The sequence below is a fragment of the Balaenoptera borealis genome (genome assembly GCF_965194805.1).
Source record: "Balaenoptera borealis genome assembly, chromosome: 12".
Lineage (NCBI taxonomy): Eukaryota > Metazoa > Chordata > Mammalia > Artiodactyla > Balaenopteridae > Balaenoptera > Balaenoptera borealis.
Genome location: NC_138869.1, coordinates 51,996,332 through 52,024,294, shown reverse-complemented (window position 1 = coordinate 52,024,294; position 27,963 = coordinate 51,996,332). Strand labels below are relative to the sequence as shown.

Below are 27,963 nucleotides of genomic sequence, written 5' to 3'. Positions count from 1 at the left end.
TGTAGAAAACAAATTATTTATGGTTACCAGCGCGTAACAGGTAGGGAGGGATAAATTGGGAGATTAGGATTGACATATATACACTACTATATATAAAATAAATAACTAATAAGGACCTACTATATAGCACAGGGAACTCTACTCAATACTCTGTAATGGCCTACATGGGAAAAGAATTTTAAAAAGAGTGGATATATGTATTATATATATGTATAACTGATTCACTTTGCTGTACACCTGAAACTAACACAACATTGTAAATCAACTATAATCCAATAAAAATTTTTTTAAAAAAGCAGTAAAGAGGAAACAGAGAAACATAAAAGACATGTGACACATAGAAAATGAAAAGTAAAATGCCAGATGTGAATACAACCAAATCAATAACAACATGTGAATGGATTAAACAACCCAATCAAAAGGCAGAGACTGTCAGACTAAGATGAAAAACCATGCTCCAACTATATACTATCTAAAGGAAACACACTTTAGATTCAAAGATATAAACATATAGAAAGTAAAAGGATGAAAAAAGATTATCTCATGCAAACAGCAATCACAAGAAAGCAGGAGTGGCTATACAGGTTTCAGACAGACTTTAAAACAAAGTTACTAGAGATAAAGAAGAACATTTTTTATAATGATAAAAGGGTCAAACTACCAGGAAGATAACACAGATATAAACATATACTCAGGGACTTCCCTGGTGGTGCAGTGTTAAGAATCCACCTGCCAACGCAGGGGACACGGGTTTGAGCCCTGGTCCAGGAAGATCCCACATGCTGCAGAGTAACTAAGCCCATGCGCCACAACTACTGAGCCTGCACTCTAGAGCCCGCGAGCCACAACTACTGAAGCCCACGCACCTAGAGCCCATTGTCCACAACAAGAGAAGCCACTGCAATGAGAAGCCCGCACACCACAATGAAGAGTAGGCCCCGCTCGCCTCAACTAGAGGAAGCCCACATGCAGCAACGAAGACCCAACACAGCCAAAAATAAAATTACTTAAAAAAAAATAACAAACACATATTCACCTAGTAACAAAGCACCAAAATACATGACAAGAAATGAAGGGAGAAATAGACAATTCAACAATAAGAGCTACCATATGACCCTGCAATCCCACTCCTGGGCACATATCCAGAAAAAAACATGGTCTGAAAGGATACATGCACCCCGGTGTTCATTGCAGTACTGTTTACAATAGCCAAGACATGGAAGCAACTAGATGGATAAAGAAGATGTGGTACATATATACAATGGAATATTAGCCATTAAAAAGAATGAAATAATGCCATTTGCAGCAACATGGATGGACCTAGGGATTGTCATACTGAGTGAAGTTAAGTCAGACAAGGAAGGAGAATGATATCACTTATATGCAGAATCTAAAAAGAAATGATACAAATGAACTCATTTACAAAACAGAAACAGACTCACAAACTTAGAGAACGAATTTATGGTTACCAGGAGGGAAGGGTGGGGCAAAGGGATAGTTAGGGAGTTTGGGATTGACATGTACACACTACTATATTTAAAATGGATAACCAACAAGGACCTACTGTATAGCACAGGGAACTCTGTTCAATGTTATGTGGCAGCCTGGATGGGAGGGGAGTTCGGGGGAGAATGGATACATGTGTATGTATGGCTGAGTCGCTTTGCCCTGCACCTGAAACTATCACAACATTGTTAATTGGCTATACTCCAATATAAAATGAAAAGTTAAAACAAAAAAAAAAAAAGAAGAATTTAGAGCAGGCAGATGACACAATCAGAAAATAAAATAAATAAAAAAAAAATATATGTAACTGAATCACTTTGCTGTACACCTGAAACATCGTAAGTCAACTATACTTCAATAAAAACAAACAAACAAACAAACCTTAGATGCTTACTCTGCAGTCCAGATAGCTATGGATCATCTAACCAAATATGATTAAGTTCAGAAAGGGACTCTTAAACTCAGTGACTATTTCATGAGGGTTATTTCACATTCTCATTTCTCTGATTTCAGTCAGCAGCCCATGGTGCCAGTGCTGTCACAAGAAATGACCTTCATGAGCACAAAAGTAAGAGCTGCAGGGAGCACTGCACGGGCTCTCTCCTTCCCTGTGTTCCCACTTCATGGTCCCTGTCTCTAGACTGCTGGGAATGCACTTACCTGGGGTGTCATCAACCTCCACTTTGCTAACAAACTTAAAGGAGCAGGAGAGTTCCCCATGGAAATCACCACCACCATAAAGGGGAGCTGTGAATACCCTTGCTCCCATCACTTTTTAAAAAAATTAATTCATTAATTTTTGGCTGTGTTGGGTCTTCGTTCCGGTGTGCGGGCTTCTCATTGCGGTGGCTTCTCTTGTTGCGGAGCATGGGCTCTAGGCGTGCGGGCTTCAGTAGTTGTGGCACATGGGCTCAGCAGTTGTGGTTCGCGGGCTCCAGAGAGCAGGCTCAGTAGTTGTGGCGCACGGGCTTAGTTGCTCCGCGGCATGTGGGATCTTTCTGGACCGGGGATCAAACCCGTGTCCCCTGCATTGGCAGGCGGATTCTTAACCACTGCGCCACCAGGGAAGCCCTCCCATCACTTCTTGATGTGTACAGACAGGACAGAGTCTTTTAACACAGTCACATACATATGTCACTTTCCATTAAATAAACAGATGCTCTAATATCACAAACACCAATTCTTTTGCTTGAGTCCAGATTTACTGAACACTGTGATTGTGCAGAAAGAGCGATCAACATTTTGCTCCAATAACGTACCAATTTGTGTGCTAATATTCCCTGAATACTGAAAATGGGAGAGGAAAAGGAACATTTTAGATGGAAAAAGAGAGCATAATGAGGTGTTAATGGTATGATGGACCTAAAAGGTAAGTAAAACAACAAACATATCAGAAAAGAATTGCAATTGACAGCTAAAAGCATTAACGTTATTGAAAGGTTCAAACACCAAAAATTCACCATTTCTTCAATCTTCTAACATAGGCATCGCCTCGTTACCATTCATACCATTCACAAAGATCCATCTAATCAGCTCAAAATCAGCTTTAAAAAACCAAGACTCCTTAAAGGGTTAGGCAATGTAAGAGGCAGGTATACAGGAACAGCAAAGGACCAAGAAATTAGTAAAATTGAACGGTTTATCAAAAGCAAAAATGACAGGCTCCCTTCCATAAGAAAAAGGAAGAAATTGAAGGGGTCTCCTTGAGAAGAAAAAAGGGACTGTGAGAATATAAAGACACTACTGAATTCTGTGCTTTAAAAGTCCCTTACCTAAGGAGAGTCCACAGCGGACCCTCCAAAAGAGAAAGACATGCTTGGAACAAGAATAAGTTCTTCCCTTCAGGAAAGTCAGTATTGTGGAAATACACAGAAGGTAGTGAGAGCTGGGGCTGACCCTCAGGCGAAGATACCTAGAGAGGCAGCCCGGGTCCGGACTCGGGAAGAGGCCAGCGACGAAACCGCAGGACCGAGAACAGGAGGGAAGAACCAGCAGGTCGCTTAGGCGCCAAGCGCCTGGATGAGGGCTCGGTTCCGGTTCTCTGCTCAGCCCCAGAGCTTAAAATTGCGCCAGGCTCGTAGCGTGCGCCCAACACACAGACGGAAGGGAAGAGAGCTGTTCCATTAGTGTATTATCTTGGAGAGACAGAGGGAGATTCCAAACATCCCCCGCCGCTCAGTCCGCTCCTGCCCTTCCCGCCCAGCAGGAAAGCTCGTATTTGGGGGCGGAGACGGGGTTCTGGTTCACGAAGCCTGGGCTTCTCACTTACTTTTGCAACCGGACGGCATGGTGCCCTCACCCCTCGATCCCGAGACCGACGGAGCGACTGCCCTCTCTTCCAACCCAGCCGCTCGCGGAGATTCCGCCCACTCAAGATGGCCGCGAATTTAAATTTGGCGCTCAGGTCGGACGTTGACGCCAGCATGGAGGCTGCCATGTTGCCAGGCCTTGAGTCAGGGGCGGGGCCGACGTGACGTCACGAGTAGGCGCCTTCGCCTCTGTACAGTCTGCAGGCGGCTGGGGGGATCCTGTTTTTCCCTATCGCGGCTATGAGCAAGCGGAACCAGGTGTCGTACGTGCGGCCAGCCGAGCCGGCGTTCCTGGCCCGCTTCAAGGAACGGATCGGCTACGAGGAAGGGCCCACGGTAGAAACCAAGGTGAGCCCGGGCCAGTCCCGTTACCGCAGAAATGCGGCCCGCTCCGCCACTTCCAGCTTCTGGCTTGACTTGGAGGCCAGATACTGATGGGTCCCTCCTCGCACCCGCGCCCGGCCCCTAGTCCGAGTGTCCTCGGACCCCAGGCTGGTCATCTTCAAACAACTACTGCCTCTTTCGCCCAGGAAGCTATTTGTCGTTTTCACAGTGCTGCTGTGTTCTTGAAAATGACTTCACGCAGGTAGAGCGCCTCGTCCTTGGTAGACGGTTAAGAAAGATCATTTTCCTCTCTCTTCGTTTTCACTTGCTTATACCATAACCTGTAGTTAGCAGTGTGGGTGGTAGCGTCGTCCCATTTTCCAGGTAAAGAAACTGAGGCCACTCGATCAAATGACCTGATATCCTAAGCCTTGAGTCTGGAACATCCTTAAGGAATGCCCTAGATCTACTTCTGTGCTTGTTGTCACCAAAAAAAAAAAAAAAAAAAAACGGAAAGCAAAAATCTTGAATATCTTGGATCTCAATAGAAGAAGAGGAGCTTCAGGAAGGAGCCACACCTGGATAGTTTAGAAACGGGTATCGGTGGGAGGCAACTTCTAAGCCCCCCCAGGCTCCTACCCGAACTGATTCACATCAAAATCTGCCCTACCTTTTTTAATAGAAAGAGACTATTATGCTTAGGGCATGTGTGGAGAAATAGAGAATTTATTTAGCACTTTGTGTCTAGCACTTGCACAAAGACCCACCCCTCAAGTCACTTAGTAGGACACAAAATTGACTTAAGTGCAGTTAATCCAGTGAGTATGTGCTAAACCCAGGCACTGGGCCAGGCTCTGAAAGGACAAAGAGATGGATCTCCAAAATGCCCTGTTCTTTAACACCTTCCTGCCTGCCTCATCTCAGCCTTCACAGGTCACCACCTCAGTGAAGCCCTTTGAGCCTCCCCCAGACAGTAACTCCTCCTCTGTTCTTCTCTTCACTCTATCCGCATCTTATCTGCAATACTCGTCATTCTGCATGGCAACTACTTGCTCTCTTGGGTATCTCCACCACTAAATCGAACACTCTAAGTATCTTAATCCCTCTGTATTTTCCTAGTACAGTGCCTGTGGCACCAAGTAGTGGGTGACAAGTTACATTGGTTAGATGACTGTGGTTATCGTCAGGCAAGGCTTCATGGAGGAGGGGACATTTAGATTGAATCTTGAGCATGGGTAAGTCAGCAGGTAGAGATGGAAGGAACAGCATGGGTAAAGGTGTAGAGATAGTGAGTCACGGACTGACTGTGTTTAGAAGTGATTGAGGGACTGATAGAGGTGAGGCCATATGGACTATTCAGTAGGCAACAAGGAGCATGTTTGGATAGAGATAACATGATCAGGGAGTGACTGGTCCCCAGGACCAAAAACAGTGACGATGGCAAAGAGGATGAGGTTTGAGAAAAGGGACATGGTTTCAGCAATGAGGAGAATATGGACCTAATTTTATAGTTTGCTTCAGGTCCTAGTGATGATCATGTGTGTGCCTAGTTAACACCTTGAAGATTGCAGCTTAGAATGCTATCTTAGGAGAACTCGGGGTGTGGGCGGGGGGAAGCTTTCCAATTAATATCAGTCATTCGGGCTAACACATCTGATCAACAGACTTTTCAGTAGACAGATGTCCCAGGTTCCTGTGTTTGCGAAACCAACTTCATTCTTAATCATTTTGGCAGTATAATCATTCTAGGAATCTGTTAACAAAAAGAAAAGAGTTTCATGGGAAATCACTATATAATTATAGTTTATAGTTTAAGATTATAGCTGTGGTTGTTGACTGAGGCCAAATCCTGCAGGGCTTTGCTGCCCTGTTTGGGAGACAAGGAAGGCTCTGTGAGAGGCGGACTAACAAGCTATTTGAATAATGTGTGGTGGGTGTGCATGCCTTTCAACCTAGCATTTCCATTCGAGGAATTTATCTATGTATAAGTTTGCAAAAGTGAACAAAAACATGTGCAAAAATTTTAATATAGTAGAAAAAAACTAGAAACAACCAAAATTTTTACTTACAAAGAATTGGTCAAATAAACCATGAGATAACCATATGTATAATTAAATACTGGGCAGTGATTTTTAAAAATAGATGATGCCATATGTATCTCAAGGCATTGTGCAAAGATTTTTTTGAGTAAAAAAGTTGGGCGAGTGGGGCTTATATGATGTCTGACATTTTTAAAAAATCTCAGTCAACTAGCCAAATATTGCCATTTGTTGCACCTGTAGAGTCATTGCATGGTTTCTGTTATTTTCTGTACTTTTCTATGTTTGGTATATTTCATAATTTAAAAAGAAAAAAGAAAGCGAGTCATATAGTAGTATGTTCTGTGTCTTGTTTGTATACAAAATGTCTTCTATACCTCCATATTTTTATACACTTAGAATAACACTTAAGATACCCACCAAACAAGCTACTGGAAGGGAGTAAAGATGAGCAGTAGGTGAAGGAGGACCTTTTACTTGCCGTTTTCTGTACTTTGCTGGTGTTTATTTTTTGTCACACTTTGAGAAGAGATGTAAGTGAAAAGGGTTGATGAAGAGCAGAGAGAACTGCTGTAGTCAGCACTACCCTGAGTAGGCTGAATGCTGGCAGAACATGAAGCAGAGGGCCCCTGACATCAGGAACTGCAAGCTGGGGTCCTGCTGAAATGGAAACCAGTTCCCTTGAACAGGCACCCCAGGATAACTGGCAGGTGGACCTCTTCCCTACTCTGGTGAGGTCAGATTCTTAAGAGTTACTTGAAAATTCATTGCCAAACACATTTAGTCAATAAAGTTACCCTTCTCACTCTAGTAATTACAGTTTCTCACAGAGACAGTGGTTGTATTTAGTTCAAGGTCAGCAACTTAAATGTTATGTTTGTGTTTTTTCCTAGAGAATCCAGCTTCAGCTCCCAGGTGAAGATGGTGATCACAGTGACAAAGAAGATGAACAGCCCCAAGTGGTGGTTTTAAAAAAGGGAGACCTATCAGTTGAAGAAGTCATGAAAATTAAAACAGAAATAAAGGCTGCCAAAGCAGGTATGTCTGAAAGTAAGCTGGTTTTTCTACCAACTTAATGAGTTAGGTATGAAGTCATTTTATACAGTGGTATGGTATGTTTGAAGGAGACAGTCCTAGGTTCAGACTTCGGCTTTAACACTTACCAGATGTGTGACCTTGAACAAGTTATTTCACCTCTCAGTCTCAGTTACCTCATCAGTAAAATGGGGACAACAGTTGTGCCCACTTTATTGGGCTGTTATAAGGATTAAGTGCAAATTTAAGTAAAAACATCCTGTTTTTTAAAAAAATATCTAGTTAGGTTTACAAACTAGTCAACAGAGGTGTATTTAATTAGTGCCTGAAGTGTGGTATGCTATATAGTATTTTTTTCATTATTTGTAAGTATTTATTACATTGCTTTAGGAGGAAATGCTGGAGTTCCAAACAATCGCTTTTCGAAATACTTAAAAATATAGCCTGATTGTAATGAATTGGGGACTGGCAATATTACACAATACTTCGTTCGGTACATGAGTTTTTATTAAGTGACTGCATGTCTTGTGGCTATATAGCTAGAGGCAGTGAAGAAGACCAGACTGAATTGACTCAAGGACATCCATAAATACCGTATGAGATTTTCTTGCTGTTTGACTCTCTGATAAAGTCAAAATAACGAGAGAAAGAAAGTTTTTTAACTTTGTTTTTTGCTGCAGATGAAGAACCAGCTTCAGCTGATGGAAGAATTATGTATCGAAAACCAGTCAAGCGTTCCTCAGGTGAAAAATATTCCGGTTTAACAGCAAGCTCAAAAAAGAAGAAGACAAATGAAGAAGATGAAATAAATAAGCAGGATTCAGTTAAAAAGAACTCACAAAAGCAAATCAAAAATAGTAGCCTCCTTTCTTTTGACAATGAAGATGAAAATGAATAAGTATAAATAAATATTTTGGACTTAGTCTTCTTTAAGAACATACGGGGTATTTTTTTAAATAACATCTTTTTTTCCTATTATAATACAAGTTCAGGGACTTCCCTGGTTGTCCAGTGGTTAAGACCTCATGCTTCCCCTGCAGGGGGCACAGGTTCGATCCCTGGTTGGGGAACTAAGATTCCATATGCTGCACGGTGTGGCCAAAAAATAAAAAGAAAACATTAAAAGAAAAAAAAAAAGATAATACACGTTCACTGGAGAAAATTTAGAAAATACAGAAAACATTCAGTAAGATAAAACAAATCTATCCATCAATACCCTTTTGACCTGAACTGCTAACTCTCTAGACATTAACTACCACTAACATTTTGTTATTTCCTGTGTGTGGGATGTGTGTGTATGTAAATTATATTTTTCTAAACAAAATTGTGATTGTATTCTGTATGTTCTCAGTCCTGCTTCTCACTTGACATTGTATCATGAGCATTTTTCTAGGTCAGTAAAATTCAAAATCCTGACATTAATAGCTACAGAGGATTTTGTAATTAAACAGATCCTGTGTTTTATCTTCTTCTTCAGCAGAACCTCACTTTGGATGAGGGAGATGATCACGTGCCTAGTTACCAATACTTCCCCAGCTCCTGCTAAGGGTAGCCGTGTGACAGCTCTGGTAAGTTAAGAGATACAAGTGGATCTTGAACAAGTAAGGATCTAATACAGGTGACCATGATACAAGTTAGGATCTACTGAATCACATGGTGACTATTATTGATTACACGGTTAAAAAAAAAGATACAAGTGGAAGTCTGCTTACTAGGTTTTTTGATACAAAAGGACAGATTTGGCAAGCATGAACCGTTGTCCTGTCTCCATCCTGCCTGGAGCACAAACATGAAACCAAGAAGTACCAGAGCCATTTTGGGGCATGAAGAAGACAGCCACTTGTTGTGGGTGGTACAGTGGAAAGACTCGAGGAGCTTGGATCGTGATGGCATGCCTGGAGGAGCTGCTGTACTAGCCTTAGACTTTCTGATTCATGAGGATAAACACCCTCTTAGTTAATCCTCTGTCAGGTTTCTGTTACATGCAGCCTAATGATACAGTGGTAGAATGTGTGTGCACAGAAACCTCCAAGTGTATTTCTGATGATTTCCTTAGAATGAGTTGCTGGAAGCGGAATTACTAGATCAAAGTATTTGTATATTTCTAAAGCTTTTCGTGCTTTCTTTCAAATTGCTTTCTACGTGGTTTTTACCATTTTATTCATACCATCTACAATAGCCCACGTCACCTCATCCATGATGCATTCAATTTGATGCTTTGAAAATGGTGTTTAATAGTTATATTTAACTGGCATTTTCTTTGACCAGGGAAGCTAAACTGTTTTTCATGTTACCTAATAATTTTCCTCATTACTGCAAGTCAGCCGAAACTGGAGACTTGTCAAGATCCCATTCTTCACCAGCCAGAAATTAGGCATTTCAGATTCCATGTTATGAATTTGGTGCCACACCTATCTTTCAGCCATTTTCAGACCTAGTGTAAAGAATCCTCAAAAGTGATTCATGTGAGTGGGCTAGTGTGAGTCCTGAAATAGGCTCTCTAAATTATACAAACTAGTCCCGAAGCCATTCCTAGTACTATCTTCAATGTATACTCACTTGTAACAAGCCAGCGTTTTTTCTAATCTGTATCATTGCTATATCTATTCTTGTACCAACACCCCACTGCTTTAATGACTGTAAATTTTAGTATGTCTTAGCATTTACAGGTGGGAATCTTGAGGGCAGGGCCTTTGTCTTACCTCTGTATCCTCAGTACCCAGAACAGTACATAACATATTAAGAGCAAAATAAATATAGTTAGAATAAATGAGTGTTTAATTTTTTTTTTTTAACAGGCCGGTGGTTCTCAAAGTGTGGATCCTGGACAAGCAGCATCAGCACCCCTGGAAACCTAAGGATGCAAATTTGCAGGCCTTGCCCGAGAATCAGAAATTTCGGGTGTAGGGCCCAGCATTCTCGGTAACAAGTCTGCCAGGTGGTGCTGATGCTCACTCAAATTTGAGAAATACTGATAAAGCCTATTATAAGGGAGATAAAACAAAAAATTTAAACAACATGAAAGACTGGTTAAAAGATCTTAAATCTTGAAACTTATCATATTGATGAAGTCTTTACTGTAGGTGATATTTCTAACAATGTAAAGTGTAAGTGTTACCAGCCAGGAAGCATATCTCGTGATGAAAGCCCAAGACCAAGGTAGGGTGGCAGGTGACATCTGCTGAGCAGCCTTAAGAAAATTGCTTCACCTCTGTAAACTACTTTCTAAGAACAGTGGGTCCTGTTAACTGCCGAGAAAGGTGAATGAGTTTGGGGCCAGAGAAGAGAGGCTAGTCCTTTTTCCTCACGAACTATCCCCTTGCTTCTCAGGAATGGACCATATGAGCAGTGCTAGACAAATAGGCCAGTAATGTGATCCCAGGGCTGAGGCAGGAATAGTAAAAGGACAAGCCTGGAACATCTTGTGCCCAAAAGTAAGGCGGTCCTCAAAGAATAACGGGGGCATGTCAAAAGGACACACGTGGAGGAGAAGGGATAGGTCTTCCTTGCAGTAGAATCCCAATTAATAAATGTAGGAGGAATGATGGAAATAGAAAAAAAAAAAATCACCATTTGGGGGACTTCCCTGGTGGTGCAGTGGTTAAGAATCTGCCTGCCAATTCAGGGGACACGGGTTCGAGCCCTGGTCAAGGAGATCCCACATGCCGCGGAGCAACTAAGCCAGTGTGCCACAACTACTGAGCCTGTGCTCTAGAGCCTATGAGCCACAACTACTGAGCCCGCGTGCCACAACTACTGAAGCCTGCACGCCTACAGCCCATGCTCCGCAACAAGAGAAGGCACTGGAATGAGAAGCCCGTGCACAGGAACAAAGACCCAGTGCAGCCAAAAATAAAAATAAATAAAATAAATAAATTTTTTAAAAAAGAAAAAAAATCACCATTGGAAAATTCCACAGTAATAAGTTGCAGTGGTCTGAATGGCAGCCTCCTAAGAGATAGGTCCTAATCCCTGGAACCTGTGAATGTTACCTTACGTGGTAAAGTTTTTGCAGGTGTGATTAAGGCTCTCAAAGAGAGAATCCTGGATAATCTGGGGAGGCTCTAAAACCCATCACACATTTCCTTGTAAGAGAAAGGCAGACAGAGATTAGACACAGACGAGACAATGTGAAGAGAGGCAGAGAATGCTCACAGCCACCAGAAGCTGGAAGAAACAAAAGATTCTCCCCAAAAGTCTTCAGAGGGAGTGCAGACCTGCCAACACCCTGACTTCAGCCTAATGAAACTGATTTCAAACTTCTGGCTTTTAGAACTCTGAGAGCATACATTTCTGTTCTTTTAAGCCACCAAGTTTGTGATAGTTTGTTACAGAGGCCATAGTAAACAAATACCTAAGTGGTGTTGGAAAGATTCATCAAAAGATGTCAAAATTAGTGGCCAGAAATATGCTGAAAAATCACTATTTGCATAGTCTCAAAGTATATCTCCACCAGAGATTACAAAAGGAAAACTAGTCATTTACAGTGGAAAACCAGGCAGATGCCACCTTATCTAAATGATCGAAGTAACATTACCAGTAATAAGTCATACTGACATCATGACCTCCTTACACGATGCATTGAGAAGGGCACGTCACTTCCCAAAGGGCAAGAAGATCCCCTAGGGCCTTCCTGATGCCCTTTTCAAGGATAGGGCTCAAGTGCAGTACTAAAGAGGCCCAAATCCTAGAAGCTGACACAGGAATGTCAATACAGGCTCCAGGGCTTCTCTGTCAGTGTCAGTGCAAAGATGCCCATTTATACTTTCTTCTGAAGAAGTCCTTTATTCTGAGATTATAGGTTTCTTATCTCTGGTTTTTATTTTATGAAATAATGGTTATAACAAATAGCAGGTTAATCTAATGTGCTTACTCGTCAAAATAAAAGGTCATCAAATCTATATCAGCGTCCAAAAAATATTTTGAAGTTTATTGCCTAGGAAAGCCAAACATCAAGGCCAGCACTGCCTGATAGAGTATTCCACAATATGATTCACTTTGTTATACAGCAGAAACTAACACAACAATGTAAAGCAATTATACTCCAATAAGGATGTTAAAAAGAAAGAATATTCCACAATAATGGAAATGTTTTACAGCTTTGCTGCCCCTAGCCACACGTGGTCATTGAGCACTGGAAATGTGGCTAGAGTGAGTGAGAAACTGAACTTTTCCTTCTGTTAATTTTAACTAGCTTCAATAGCCACATGCAGGACATTCCCTGGCGGTCCAGTGGTTAGGACTCAGCGCTTTCACTGCTGAGGGCCCAGGTTCAATTCCTGGTCAGGGAACTAAGATCCCACAAGCCAGGTGGTGCAGCCAAAAGAAACAAAGAGAACAAAATAGCCACATGTAATTAGTGGCCACTCCATTGGACAGTGCAGTTTTAGGTATTATTGGAGTAAACAGGATTTTTTCTTTCACTCATTAGGAGTCCTGCAACTCCTGAGGAAGTCTCTGCCACTTTGTAAGGGTCAAAGGTATTTTTACATTTGACACAAAACAGTGCAAAATGCAATCATATCTGACTGCATGGCTCAAGATAACCAGGGCAATGCAGTCAAATCAGGAAGCAAGACACATATCTTCTGAGTTTTCAAGCTCCCACTTCTGTGGCCCTTTCCCCAGTCCTTGGCCCTGTCTCTCCAGAGATTCTTGCTTTCTGAGCCTCACACTGTTATGGAAACAGTTTTGACTGACATCTACTCTCACCAAGCTACTGCTTCTCCCAAGTTATGCATGAAGTCTTTCAGACAGGAGAAAGGCTAGACAGAAGGCGTCTGTCCAGGCCTGAGGTTAGGAATCCTCCATTGCCGCACAATCATTCTAGGCTAATGGCAGCCCCAAGTTTAACGTGATTTAGGTATATGTGGTCCCAGAAGCTGGGACAGAAGGGACCATTGAGTTATCATCGTTGATTTGAACGTTTCCTTAGAGACTGGCAACAGCTAGCACAGTCCTGGTCCCAGGAGCTGCTGGGGGAGAGCTGACCAAGTTCCTCAGCTGCAGGATGGGCCCCCGAACTTTGTATTCGTGTACCTGTTTCCCCAAATTCTCCCAAGTCTAGCCATAACTTCTCTTGCTCCTCATCCCATCACAGCCTCCATTCTCTCCAAAGTCTGGATCCTCTGAATCTGCAGTGTGGGGTCCTAGAACACAAACCGTCTGTCCTGCCTTGACACTCGCAGACCTTCCCAGCCTTCTCCTCCCTACACCAATCCAGCTGTGCACCACTACACTTTTCCCCTCCTACCCTGGGCCCCTGAGGAGATGGTAGCACAGAGTCAGTTTTCCTATCGCCCTTGCCTCTCCCTGAGCCAACAAGTCAAGCTGGGTCTCTGGTGCAACTGCGGCAGTATTGTCTACCTCCCAGAGAAGGTTCTCTGTAAACTTGTGGGCAATCGAAGCTGGACACCCAATTAAAGATGGGGAAACATCCTGAACAGATACCTCACCAAAGAAATATACAAATGGCAAATATGCACAGAAAAGATGCCCCACCTCATATGTCATCAGGGAAACACAAATTAAAACAACAATAAGCTACCACTACACACGTATTAAAATGGCTAAAGCGGAGCAACTAAGCCCGTGTGCCACAACTACTGAAGGCCGTGCTCTGCAACAAGAGAAGCCTGCGCACCGCAACAAAGGGTAGCCCCTGCTCACCACAACTAGAGAAAGCCCGCGCGCAAAAACGAAGACCCAATGCAGCCATAAATAAATAAATAAATAAATAAATAAATTTATTAAAAAATAAAAAAATAACATAAAACAAAATAAAATGGCTAAAATCCAGAGCACTGACAACAGCAAATGTTAACAAGAATGTGGAGCAACAGGAACTCTCATTCATTACTGGTGGGAGTGCAAAATGGTCACCACTTTAGAAGACAGTTTGGCGCTTTCTTAAGAAACTAAACGTGATCCAGCAATTGCGCCCCTTGGTATGTACCCAAAGAACTTGTAAACTTAGGTCCACACAAAAACCTGAACACAGATGTTTAATTGCAGCTATATCCATAATTGCCAAAGTCTGGAAACAACCAAGATATCCTTCAGTAGATGAATGGATAAATAAACTGCGGTACAACAAGACAATGGAATGTTATTTAGCACTAAAAAGAAATGAGCTGTCAGGCTTCCCTGGTGGCGAAGTGGTTAAGAATCCGCCTGCCAATGCAGAGGACACAGGTTCAAGCCCTGGTTGGGGAAGATCCCACATGCCGCGGAGCGGCTGAGTCCGTGTGCCACAACTACCGAGCCTGCGCTCTAGAGCCCGTGAGCCACAACTGCCGAGCCTGTGAGCCACAACTACTGAAACCTGTGCACCTGGAGCCCATGCTCCGCGAAGAAAGAAGCCACTGCAATGAAAGCCCGTGTGCAGCAACGAAAACCCAACGTAGCCATAAATTAATTAATTAAAAATATTTTTTAAAAAAAGAAATGAGCTATCAAGCCATGAAAAGACATGGAGAAAATTAAATGCATATTACTAAGTGAAAAAACCCAACTCAAAAAGGCTGCATAGGGAAGCCCTGGTGGCACAGTGGATAAGAATCCGCCTGCCAATGCAGGGGACATGGGTTTGATCCCTGGTCCGGGAAGACCCCACATGCCGCGGAGCAACTAAGCCCATGCGCCACAACTACTGAGCCTGTGCTCTAGAGCCCGTAAGCCACAACTACTGAAGCCCACACGCCTAGAGCCCATGCTCCACAACAAGAGAAGCCACTGCAATGAGAAGCCCACGCACCGCAACGAAGAGTAGCCCCCGCTCGCCACAACTAGAGAAAGCCTGTGTGCAGCAACGAAGACCCAACACAGCCAAAAAATAAAGAAATAAAATAAAAATTTTTAAAAAAAGGATGCATACTGTACAATTCCAACTACATGACATTCTGGAAAAGGCAAAACTATGGAGACAATAAAAAGATAAGTAGTTGTCAGGGGTTGGGAAGAGGTGGGGAAGAATAGGTGGAGCACAGAGGATTTTTAGGGCAGTGAAACTATTCTGCATGATACTATAATGGTGGATACATGTCATTATACATTTATCCAAACCCATAGGATGCATGACTCTTAAGAGAACCCTAATGTGTTGGAGAAAAGGGAACCCTCCTACACTTTTGGTGGGAATGTAAATTAGTGCAGCCACGATGGAGAACAGTATGGCGGTTTCTCAAAAAACTAAAAATAGAGTTGCCATGTGATCCAGCAATCCCATTCCAGAGAAAACTATAATTCAAAAAGATACATGCACCCCTGTGTTCACAGAAAAACTGTTTATAATAGCCAAGACATGGAAACAACCTAAATGTCCAACGACAGACGAATGAATAAAGATGATGTGGTATTTAACACAGATGTAGAGAACAAACATATGGACAGCAAGTGGGGAAAGTGGTGGGAGGAGGTGGTGTTGGTGGGATGAATTGGGAGATTGGGATTGACATATATACACTAATATGTATAAAACACTAATAAGAACCTGCTGTATAAAAAATAAATAAATAAAATAAAATATAAAAAAAAGATGTGGTATTTACACACAGTGGAATATTACTCAGCCATTAAAAAAGAAATAACGCCATTTGCAGCTAACGGATGGACCTAGAGATTATCACAGTAAGTGAAGTAAGTTAGAAAGAGAAAGACAAATACCATATGATATCACTTATACGTGATATCTAAAATATGACACAAATGAACTTATCTATGAAACAGAAACACTCATAGACATAGAGAACAGACTTGTGGTTGCCAGGGGGGTGTGCAGGGGAGGGATGGATTGGGAGTTTGGGACTAGCAGATGCAAACTATTATATATAGAATGCATAAACGACAAGGTCCTACTGTATAGCACAGGGAACTATATTCAATATCCTGTGATAAGCCATAATGGAAAAGAATATATATATATATACATATATATACATACATATCTGAATTACCTTGCTGTACACCAGAAACTAACACAACATTGTAAATCAACTATACTTCAATTAAAAAAAAAAAGAGTTAACCCTAACTTGAACTATGAATTTTCAGTTCATAGTGTGTAGCTTCATGGACTGTAACAAATGTATCACCCTGGTGCAGGACACTGATAATGGGGAGACTTCACATATGTGGGAACTCCATGTACTTTCCATTCAATCTTGCTGTGAACCTAAAACTATTTTTGTTTTTTTTTTTTAATTTATTTATTTTTGCCTGCAGTTGGATCTCTGTTGCTGTGTGCGGGCTTTCTCTAGTTGCGGCGAGCAGGGGCTACTCTTCGTGTGGTGCACAGGCTTCTCGTTGCAGTGGCTTTTCTTGTTGCAGAGCACGGGCTCTAGGCGCACGGGCTTCAGTAGTCGTGGTGTGTGGGCTCAGTAGTTGTGGCTCGCGGGCTCTAGAGCGCAGGCTCAGTAGTTGTGGCGCACGGGCTTTGTTGCTCTGTGGCACGTGGGATCTTCCCAGACCAGGGCTCGAACCCGCGTCCCCTACATTGGCAGGTGGATTCTTAACCACTGTGCCACCAGGGAAGTCCCCTAAAACTATTCTTAAAAAGTCTATTTTAGAAAAAGGAGGGAAACACGTTTCCTTGTTTATAATCATCTATCTCTGGAAGGAAAACAAGAAACTGATAATATTTTTTATCTGGGGTGGCTGGCAAGAAGGCTTTTCACTGTTTAACTTTTGTGCTTTTAGAATTTTAAACCATAAGCTTCTATTGTCTAGTCAAAAAAAATAATGAAATTTTAAAAATAAAATTAAAGATCATACCTTCTGAAAATCCTAAGGGAATAATTTAAAATGATGAAAAAGCTTTATATACAAACATGTTTCACTGCTGAGTTAATAATTTTACTAGCTAACATGAGCACATACCATGTGTCAGGCATTGCACAAAGTGGACTAGCTGATTTATAAGAAAAAAATGGCATTAATTTAAACAAACAGAAGGGAAACAAGTCAATAAATTATGAGCAGGTCAATAAAATGTTAGGCAACCATTAAAACGAGGTTTATAGAAAGTCTGTAATAGTATGGCTAAATCCTTATGTTAAATCAAATAGCAAGATGTAACATAATAATCATAGTTACTTTTTTTTTTTCTTTGGCCACATAGCTGTGGGATCCTAGTTCCCTGAACAGGGATTGAACCTGGGCCCACTTCAGTGGAAGCGCGGAGACCTAAACACTGGACCTCTAGGGAATCCCCCATAGTTACTTTTTTTTTTTTTTAATGGAAGAAAAGCTAAGCAGAGAAGAAAGGCTAGAATAAATATACTAAAGTAAGTACTTTAGTATATGTACTTGGTGAAAGTATGTAATTTTAATTTTTTCCACTCTTATTTTATAAATGTATTTCAATGAGCACACATTAAGTTGAAAAAAATACCTCCCCCCCCGTTTTTCACAATTTTGGCATCTCACACAATGGAAAGGTTCAGTGATGGAAAATTACCTGTGAATTTGGTACTATAAAAACCAGTATCTAGACTGAGATTCAACTCTGACATTAGCTGTTTGACTTTGGGAAGTCAAGTTCCTCTTTCTTTATCCCTGACTCTGGAAATGCGGAAAATATCTCCTACTTTTCTTACAAGGGTACCTTTTAGAGTTAGATGTGCTTGTTTACCTTAAGTAGCTTATTAGCATTGCATGAAGCACCATTAAAAGTATCCTTTAGGGCTTCTCTGGTGGCGCAGTGGTTAAGAATCCGCCTGCCAATGCAGGGGACACAGGTCCAAGCCCTGGTCCGGGAAGATCCCACATGCCGCGGAGCAACTAACTAAGCCAGTGCACCACAACTACTGAGCCTGCGCTCTAGAGCCCGTGAGCCACAACTACTGAGCCCATGTGCCACAACTACGGAAGCCCACGAGCCTAGAGCCCGTGCTCTGCAACAAAAGAAGCCACCACAATGAGAAGCCCACGCACTGTCACAAAGACCCAACACAGCCAAAAATAAATAAAATTTTAAAAAAAGTATCCTTTGATTTCTTTGCTTCTTTTGAGCTCTAAGAAGCCATTCTTTGTTGTAAGTGAGGCACCCCCACCCACTTATCCCCAAGACGCTATTCTCATGTTGGCCCCACCTGCTGGCGCCTAAGAACCCAACGTCTCCTACCCTCCTCTTCCCTTAAGAGGCTCCCCTTTAGTGTTGTGCTCCTAGATTTCAAAACAAGTAAAGTCACGTCCTCATCAACAGGCTTATATTCTCTATTTTATGCCCCCTCTCTATTCTCCTGTGTCTTCTCCTCATCCCACTCCACCTCAAAACACACACAAAAGTCCTGAACACGAGTTTTTACTCAGTTAGTGTTAGTGAGGCTTCCCTTTTCATGGAAACGAGAAGTCCAGAGCTTGAAGTGAAACTAGATCCAACAATGGAAGGTATCAAAATCTACATAAAACTCTTCAGAGTACCCAAAATGTCCACTCAAATCCCAATCATTTCTTTTTTCTCTGATTAAATCTGAATTTTTTCAAGGAGAAACTGGTCTTAAATGTGTTCTCCTATTTAAATCTATATGTTATAGTTTAAATAGCCTTCTGTAGATTAAGTATGAAATCACAGCCCAATTACAAGAATATTCTTAAGAAAAAATACATTATGAGAAACAAAAAGTTGACCTTTGTTTTCAATAACCAGATTTATAAACTTTTGCAACATCTATCACTCAAAATCAATTACTGGCAGTTAGTTATTATATACCACTCATTTTATTCTCAAGGCAACTCTAGTAAGTATCCTCAGTATTCTTTGGGGATGACGGGAAAAACTGAGGCTCAGAGCGGTAAGGTCAGACACCCATTAAGTGGCAGAGAAGCCATCAAATTTAAGACTATCTAGTTCTGAGTCTATTTTCTAATTTTTAGGACACACTGCCTTGTGCTCAACATACAAAACATTCATCCCAGGCGAAGATCTGAGTCCTAATCTCCTAAGAATTTAGAAAAAAAAAGAAGTGTTTTCATATTGATACAAGTCTTTCCACCCTAGTTATATCCCGAGTTTTATTCCCCAGCATGAAGCCTCTGATGTCGAGCAAGCGCTGAGCTGTGCCTGAAGGATTTCCCACAGTTAGCACATTCATAAGCTTTCTCTCCAGTGTGAATTCTGAAATGTTCACTAAGGTGTGCTTGCTTGCGGAAGGTTTTTTCACACTCACTACACTTAAAAAGTTTCTCTCCAGTGTGAGTTCTCTCATGTTCAACAAGGGAAGAGTTCTGAGTGAAGGCTTTACCACATCTGGTACATGTGTAGGGCTTCTCTCCTGAGTGGATTCTCTGATGCTGCCTGAGGCACGCACTCTGATTAAAGGCTTTCCCACAGTCGTTACACTTATAAGGTCTATCTCCAGAATGACTTCTCTGATGACGAGTAAGGCATATGCTCTGACTGAAGGCTTTGCCACACTCGCTGCATTTATAGGGCTTCTCTCCAGTATGAATTCTCAGGTGTTTAACAAGGGATGGACTCTGACAAAAGGCTTTGCCACATTCATCGCATTTATAGGGTTTCTCCCCAGTATGAATTCTCAGATGCTGGACAAGGACTGCTTTTGTTTGAAAGGCTTTCTCACATTCATTACATTTATAAGGTTTCTCTCCCGTATGAATCCTCAGATGTTGAGTAAGATTTGACTGTTTACGGAAACAAGTTCCACATTCAGTACATACATAGGGTTTCTCTCCCGTGTGAATCTTCTGATGCTGGGTAAGAGATGATCTCTGAGTAAAAAACTTTCCACATTCACTACACTTAGAAGGTTTCTTCTGTCTTTTAAGTCTCTGATGTTTCACTTGCAGTGAAATCTGGCTGGAACTCATGCTTTTTGTAACACGATGAACGGGCGTCTAATAGGTTCCAGTTTAAAAGAAACTGTCTCTCAGATTCAGAATACTTACAAGGTACTTTCTCAAAGATGATTATCCTTAGAGTAACATTGTTCTCCTGTGAAAGGTCTGTGTGTATATGGTGTCCTCCCAGTCATTCCTGCAGGATTTCCCCATCTAGTCCTTATTCAGCATGCATCTTCAACTTCTCCTAATGTGAACCCCTGATGACCAGGCTCTCTGACCCTCCATGTCTCTTCAAGTCATTTAACACTGTGCCATCAGGCTTGGTTTTCTTGCCTGAAAAAAAAATTCACAAAGGAAAATGTCCTCCGTGCAGAAGAGAGGACCTGCATTGTGAAGTCCTGATTCTTATCCTCTTCTCAATAATAGAGAAAGAAGATCACAATGACCTGGGGAAAACATTAGAATAGGTGATTGGGAGAAAGAGATTAAGTAGTGACAGGTTTTGGTAAATATATAAACTTCCCTATTGTGATTGATTCTGAAACGCTCAAATACTAAAAACTGACCCAGGTAATTTAGGATCATCCAGAGTGATAAATAGTAGGAGAATGTGAAAGGGATAAGTATATTAATCTTGGGTAAGTTAAGTGTTGGGGAAAATTACCACTCACCTACAGTTTCTAGTCCTCAAAAATGGGTGAAAAGTTACTATATTTCCTTAGGTTGCCTATAATCAGTACGTTGGCAGACCAGTGATAATTGAAGAGTTCCTCTTTCAAGATTTCAAAGGTGATCCAGGCTGTAACTTTTGCTAGGTCCATCTCACCTATCCTTCCCTATTCACTCACCTTGATAGGTGTCTCTTTGGACCTCTCTTTCTCTCCAAAACATTTAGCCCCTAGGTACAACTGGGAAGGATCTAGGTTTGAAAACTAGAGTTCTGCTTAATGAAAGAAAATAAGATCACTGTTTTGTTTACATAAAAATAAGACAGAGATGGTCCTTAGGGAAGAAGCCCCCATAGGACAGTAACTTCACTATAGCATCATGATCCAGGATCTGGCCCTCACCCTTGAAGCCAAAAAATGCTTCAAAATCTGATGTGTACTAATCAAATTCACAAGGAGAATGATGTAGAAAACAGAAAGTCACTTCACTAGTTTACAATGAAAATTTTATATGCTTAATGTCCAGTTGGTTAATATATTCTCTCCAGTATAGAAAAACTGTATGGGAACCAAACTGTTGTCATCAGGACACTCCTTAGGAAGCACAGAACTGGAGAAAGAGTGGACTACTTAGACAATCTTAACGGCATCAAACTTTGAACCTGATGCCCTCAATAAAGGTGCACAGAATCAGAGAATGGATATTCAGGAACCACACATCAGAGCAACCTCTTCTCTGGATGGTCTGGAGACACAAACACATTCTTATTCCCTGAGGCCTCCTTCTATTTTAGTTTTCTAATTATACAAGTTACACATGGATATATCCTCACCTTAAAATATTTAGATAATATGAAAGTATACAGGATAAGACAGTTAATTTTTATAACCATCACCACCCCACTCTCCCCAAACGAAACCACCCCCTTCCCAGAGATAATTTGGAGTATATTCCTTCAGTCTTTTTTCTCCATATTTTTAACACACATATAGCATTTGATTCTTTTTACATAAATAAAATCGTTGTACAGATGCTGCTACGCAATTTGATTTTTTTTCACCAAGGAATGTGTCTTTGAGATCATTTCATGTTGGTACATACAGATCTACTGGGGCTGAGAGTCAACTGGTACACACTGGGGTATCTGCACAAATGGTTTACAGTTGGAATCTCCAAAATATACAAACAGCTCATGCAGTTCTATGTCAAAAGAAACAAACAACCCAATCAAAAAACGGGCAGAAGATCTAAATAGACATTTCTCCAAAGAAGGAATACAGATGGCCAAAAAGAACATGAAAAGATGCTCAACATCACTAATTATCAGAGAAATGCAAATCAAAACTACAATGAGATATAACGTCACACAGGTCAGAATGGTCATCATCAAAAAGTCTGCAAACAATAAATGCTGGAGAGGGTGTGGAGAAAAGGGAACCGTCCTACACTGTTGGTGGGAATGTAAATTGGTAAAACCACTATGGAGAACAGTATGGAGGTTCCTTAAAAAACTAAAAATAGAACTACTATATGATCCAGCAATCCCACTCCTGAGCATATATCCGGAGAAAACTATAATTTGAAAAGATACATGCACCCCAGTGTTCATTGTAGCACTATTTACAATAGCCAAGAAGCAACCTAAGTGTCCATCAACAGAGGAATGGATAAAGAAGATATGGTATATATATATAATGGAATATTACTCAGCCATAAAAGAGGACAAAATAATGCCATTTGCAGCAACATGAATGGACCTAGAGATGATCATACTAAGTGAAGTCAGACAGAGAAAGACAAATATCTTATAATATCACTCATATGTGGATATAATTTTTTAAAATGATACAAATGAACTTATTTAAAAAACAGAAACAGACTTACAGATATCGAAAACAAACTTATGGTTACTGAAGGGGTAACATGGGGAGGAGGGATAAATCAGGATGTTGGGATTTACATACACACACTACTATATATATATAAGATAGATAACCAACAAGGACCAACTGTATAACACAGGGAACTCTACTCAATATTCTGTGATAACCTGTATGAGAAAAGAATCTGAAAAAGAATGAATACATGTATATGTATAATTGAATCACTTTGCTGTACACCTGAAACTAACACAACATTGTAAATCAACTATAATCCAATAAAAAATTTTTTAAAATGGTTTACAGTCAAGAGACTGATTTGATTGGGCAGTCTTGTACCACACTGGTTGTTAATATATTGACTATTTTGTGTAAATCTATCTTCATCTGCTGTATAAACTTCCAGTATGGACATATATATACAAAAATAAACTCTAAGTGGTTTAAATAGCTAAACATAAAACCAAAACTCTAACTACACCTTTATTTCCTTTATTTTTATTGTCCAAAATAAAAAAGGTTTTCTTTTCTTAATCATACAAGGGGGGGAAAAAAAAAAGCTCATTCTGTAAAATAGTCAGTTAGTCCAAAAATGAAATTACTTGAAATCCTACCACCCAAAAGAAACAGTTGGTATTTTGATGAATTTTCTTCTAGGATCTCTCAGTGCACATATGGGCACATATGTGTACATGTATTATGTGTACATATTAGACTAGACTGAATTCTGCAGGACATAAATAGTCTATTATATCTATTCAAAAAGTTCCCATTACCTAAAAATCCAGTTCACGCAGTACTATTCTTACTTAGTTTAACAGATACCCAGGCTCCACACTGCCTTCTGATGGCCAGTAACAATGGCAGTTGCGATTACTTAAGCTCTTGTTCCAAACGAGGCGAGAAGCCCATTGCATACCCTCTGAGGAAACACTTAATCACCTTTGCAATGGGTCTTCCAATAATTTACTATCAGTTTCTGACCGCTACACCATTAGAGCATCATACTTAGCAGTTCAGCAAGTGGTTTCAGGGTGTTCCACCAGATGACTGCAGTTTAAGTTCACGTGATAAGTAATTACTGAGACTTCCCTGGTGCGCAGTGGTTAAGAATCCGCCTGCCAATGCAGGGGACACGGAGTCGAGCCCTGGTCCAGGAAGATCCCACATGCCACAACTAAGCCCGTATGCCACAACTTCTGAGCCTGCGCTCTAGAGCCCACGAGCCACAACTACTGAGCCCCCATGCCACAACTGCTGAAGCCCACATGCCTAGAGCCGGTGCTCTGCAACAAGAGAAGTCACTGCAACTAGAGGCCCACGTGCAGCAACGAAGACCCAACGCAGACAAAAATAAATAAATAAACAAATTTATATTTAAAAAAAATTACTGCACACTCTGATCTATCCTATAACCAATTACTCCGTAGCCTTCTTTCACAATAAGCCACTCTAAATCTGATTTGAGTAAGATGGTCCCATTTCTGGGTGGTTCTGTGTTTTCAGTCTGTAGGGTCTAGGTATAGTGGTCACTGCTGGGTCCCACCTTAGGTCTGCCTACTGAGCAGCCCCATCCTGGGCTCTCTAGTTAGATTTCACTTACCCAGAGACAAGCTGTTAGGAATACAAGTGACTATGATTTGTCTCCTGGGGACTCTTCTCATGAGGAAGAGCAGGAATTGAGGTGCAGAGGGAGGAGAAAAAGCACCCATAAATTGTCAGCCTACTTCCTTCATACTCTGGATTCAAGGGAATCCAGGAATAGCCCATCCCTAACCAAATGACTATTTTAAGTCTGAATGAATCTCCTTGTTCTCGTAGGCATGTATCACCAATGACAAAAAGTCAGTGAGATGTGACAATGCACAAAGAAAGAGGGCAGGTGCTCTTAAGGACCAAGCATCCTGGGGTAAAAATTCCTCCATCAGAGATAAGTCTGGAGCCCAAAGGCACCTCCCCCGCCCAAACCTAATGGAGAAGTCACTGACTTCAGAAATCAAAGACTATGGGGCTACAGTAGAAGGCAGTGAGACAAGCAGTGGACTCAGTCAAGAGGTCTGGGTTCTAGTCTCTGCTCTGCCCCTAACTTGCTTAATGACCTGAAGCAAGTCACTCAATTTCAACTGTGACTTTTTTTTTTAATCTGTGAAATGAAAAACTAGATGATATCTAAAGCTTCCTCTAGTACCAACATTTTGCGATTCTTTGACTCTAAAAACAGATGGAAAAGAGCAAGAACCTCAAATCAAGCCCTTCCAGTCCCTCTTTGATTGAAGCTGGTTATTCATTTCTGTGAAAAGTACTAACTGAGCAGCGACTATGTGTCCAGCAGTGAGATGCCCTCTTGTTAAGAATAGGCTGAGTCAATAGCAGGGCAACACCCCAGCGCTTAGTCTCGCAAAATCAGAGGCCTATGAATTTCAGGCAAATAAGACTGCCTCCGTGTGAAGCAAAAACTCCAACAAAAGACAGGGGGTGTCGGTTGGAAGATGTTAAGAACCCCTCCTAAAAGGAAAGGTTTTAAGAACCCCTCTGAATACAAAGGAAAGACCACCATATCAAAAGGCAGTGACCCGGTTTCCAGTCTAATCCATCCCAATCCACTAGCACCTCTTGACACTGAACAACTAATTATCTTCAAACTTCTAATTAGATTAAGTTACTCTTCTAAACAATTTTAATATTCAGGTCAAGTATGAACCACCACATTTCTTCCTTGAGGAAAAGTTTTCTTCACGTTTCCAAGGCACTTCTTCAACATTCTGGAAAAATTTCACACGTCTCTACTATAGCTCCTGCCACTCTGTGTTTAATACTCTGATTACATCCCGTTTTCCTCTACCAAACTTGAAAACAAATATAGCATGGGCTCGGGGCTAGTGGTCTCTGGGTTTGAATCCCTGTTCCACCATTTATTAACTAAGTGATATTGGGTAAGTTACTCTATCTTTCTGTACTCCATTTTTAACAAACGTTAAATGGAGCTGATAATAACTACTTCATAGGGTGATGATGCATAAATGAGTTAACACATGGAACGTATTTAGAAGAATACTGACTGATAAGCATTCAATAAATAGTACCTGCTGTTAAATTATTATTGATGTCTTCGTACACCACCTATCCTGTTGCTATTAGAGAGGAATATAAACTTAATGAAAGGAAAGAGATAACTTGCACATATACTTATTCAACCCGTACAACTCTGTGAAGTGGCAAAGCGAGGAACAGTAGTCGCTTCTGGAACACAGAAAACGGAACTTATGGGTTCGCTGGCTCAAGTACATGCAAATGCAACCCCGGCCTCCCGACTCCCAGACCAGGGCTCTGGAACAGCCTTCGCCCCTCCCTCTTCAGGGGAGCCGGCCCCGGTCCGCGGGCCTCCGCTCCAAAGGGCCCTGCTCGGCCGGAAGGAAGAGGCGCTGCGGCCGGCTGGGTTCTTTCTGGAACCAGCCGCAGCCGGGTACGGCCGACTCCGCTCACCACACGCTCCCCGCGGCGCCGCCGGTCACACCTCTCCACCCTCTGTCGTCTGCGCGTTCCTGGGCCGCCCGCGCAGCTCTTCCTGGGCGCTTTGGGCCGCCATGACGTCACCAGTCCGCGCCACGCCAGCAACCGCAGCTGTCTCCTCCCTAGGAGGGCAGGGGGCTTCCTCCCCGGCTCAGAAACAGTGGCAAATCCATCAGTATACCTCTTCCCAGAATAAGGAGGCTGACCGCAAGTGAGACTGGGGGACGCCACAGGGAGCTCTTACTACAGGTTAATTCACCCAGCAATTCGACCACACTGATCTTCCTAAAAACTCTTTTCCAGGTCACGGTCCTTTGGAGGTCTTCTAAAGGTTTTCCCAAAGCTTATAGCACACTCATACACATTCTCACCTGCCAGATAATTGGCTTCCTCAGAGGAACCGCAAACACCCTTCCGGATCTTTGTTCAACAATCAGCCAAAAGACAAGAGCTCAGATTCTCAGTGTGTGAACTTGGGCCTTACTTTACCCCTCTGTGCGCATTCCTTAATGATACCAAATTTCATAGGGTTGTGAGGATTAAATGAGGCTAATTCGTGTAAATTACCAAGAACTTCTGGTACTTGAAAAATGCTCAATAAATGTTTGTCCTATGATGTTCCCCAAATCCCAGCTCCAGTCCCCCATTGACTGAATTGGCTTCCAGGACATTTCAAGCCTTCCAGGTAGCACCCCTGCCCCCTTTTTGGGAAATTTTAGATCCTGCTGATCCTCATTAAGGAATATTTGTGCATAAGGGCTCATCCTGACAAATGTACCCCAGGGATGAAGGCATGGGCAATACGGCACCTGACCTACTTCCAGGCATTCCCACTGATCTGCAAGCTCAGGAAAATAGGGCTGTCTGCTTACCATCATATCCCTAGTGTGAGTAGGCTCTCAGTAAACAATTAATAAATGAATGAGATGCAGCAGTTACCTGCTCAAATTTCCAGATGGACTGTTTTCCCAAAATAGAATCCATTTAGGATGCTGAAAACAGGAGTGGAGATGCCAGACTGAAACCATCACTAACCATTTTCAGCTAAAAGGGGACCCTTTGTAGAACTGTTAGCTGACATGCCAGGGAACAATGTTGGGCTTGCCTTTCTTTTTCCCCAATGTCACAGTCTCAGCACTTCTTTTGAATCAGATGGCAGGTTCTTCCTCCATAGCCCTAACATCCCACATGCCACAGAGCCTAGGCCTACTCATTTCCCCCCTAACTTTTAGGCTTCAAGGAATCCTAAATCAGCAGGCTCCGCTGGGTGGAAACTAACCCTGGAGTGGGGCACCCTAGGCAGAGCAGGTTACTAGAAACAGGAATCTGGGGCTTAACTGCAACTTGGGTTGAGATTTTTCAATGAGAGGTGGAAAATGGATTGGAGGAATGGACACCAAAAATATTCCACAAAACTAAAATGATCCTAGCCCTGCTCTAGACAGCAGCTGCAAGAGAGTGAAACCAGAGCTACCTGGGGTCAAGACTAGACTTCTGCATTATGTGGAAAGAAAGATGGGGTCAAAATGTAAAATCAACTTATTTCTCACCCTCACTTACATGCAGTAAGGTCTTATTCTGCGGGCCAAAAAGCTTCTTGATCTAAAGTGAGCTTCTTCCTTTCTCAGGAGTAGAGCCTACTAGACACAAGTAAAGAGGTGTCATGGAGCAGAGTTACAACCAATAAAGAGAAATCTGAGGGGAAAGCAAGGACACTGGAGTTTCAGTTTTACCTGAGACTAGGTGTGTGACCTTGGGCAAGTCCAACCATCTTTCTGTTTTCCCTTCTGTCGTTTTGAGGATCTAATGTGGCCTCATCCCGTGTCCTTCTGAAGTCACAAATTACATTTTGGCACACTGAACATAAGCAACACATTCTAATTCTTTATC

General features: G+C 41.8%; 3 protein-coding genes across 11 annotated transcripts in view; 1 reads left to right on the top strand and 2 right to left on the bottom strand.

Annotated features, from left to right (window-relative positions):
* The window catches only part of KIF15 (kinesin family member 15), a 119,197-nt gene that overhangs the window by 79,063 nt on the left and 12,171 nt on the right, over positions 1–27,963 (bottom strand). The window contains exon 1 of one of the 4 annotated variants that reach the window (XM_082348347.1): positions 3,776–3,876. The exons of the other annotated variants lie outside the window; for them this stretch is intronic. Within the exon in view, the coding sequence (XP_082204473.1) occupies positions 3,776–3,794 (19 nt within the window). The 5' untranslated portion in view covers positions 3,795–3,876. Of the gene's footprint in view, positions 1–3,775; positions 3,877–27,963 lie in introns of those variants that run through there. 4 annotated transcript variants of the gene reach the window in all.
* On the top strand, positions 3,983–9,983 carry KIAA1143. Of its 2 annotated transcripts, XR_014232928.1 has the most exons (4): positions 3,983–4,163; positions 7,072–7,216; positions 7,894–8,781; positions 8,946–9,983. XR_014232928.1 is itself a non-coding variant. In XM_082348793.1 (3 exons), the coding sequence occupies exons 1-3, from the start codon at positions 4,056–4,058 to the stop codon at positions 8,109–8,111; spliced, it is 471 nt and encodes a 156-aa protein (XP_082204919.1). In that variant the 5' UTR covers positions 3,983–4,055; the 3' UTR covers positions 8,112–9,983. The 2 variants fall into 2 exon arrangements, 1 of the variants encoding a protein (XP_082204919.1); XM_082348793.1 differs by having other exon boundaries at positions 7,894–9,983.
* ZNF501 (zinc finger protein 501) lies at positions 18,843–27,627 on the bottom strand. 5 transcript variants are annotated; one of them, XM_082348762.1, is made up of 3 exons: positions 26,047–27,627; positions 21,785–21,883; positions 18,843–20,347 (listed from the first exon to the last, which is right to left on the bottom strand). In XM_082348762.1, exon 3 carries the CDS (start codon positions 20,039–20,041, stop codon positions 19,226–19,228), a length of 816 nt encoding a protein of 271 aa, XP_082204888.1. In that variant the 5' UTR covers positions 20,042–20,347; positions 21,785–21,883; positions 26,047–27,627; the 3' UTR covers positions 18,843–19,225. The 5 variants fall into 5 exon arrangements, with proteins under 5 accessions (XP_082204888.1, XP_082204889.1, XP_082204892.1 ...); XM_082348763.1 differs by lacking the exon at positions 21,785–21,883; XM_082348766.1 differs by lacking the exon at positions 21,785–21,883 and having other exon boundaries at positions 26,078–27,627.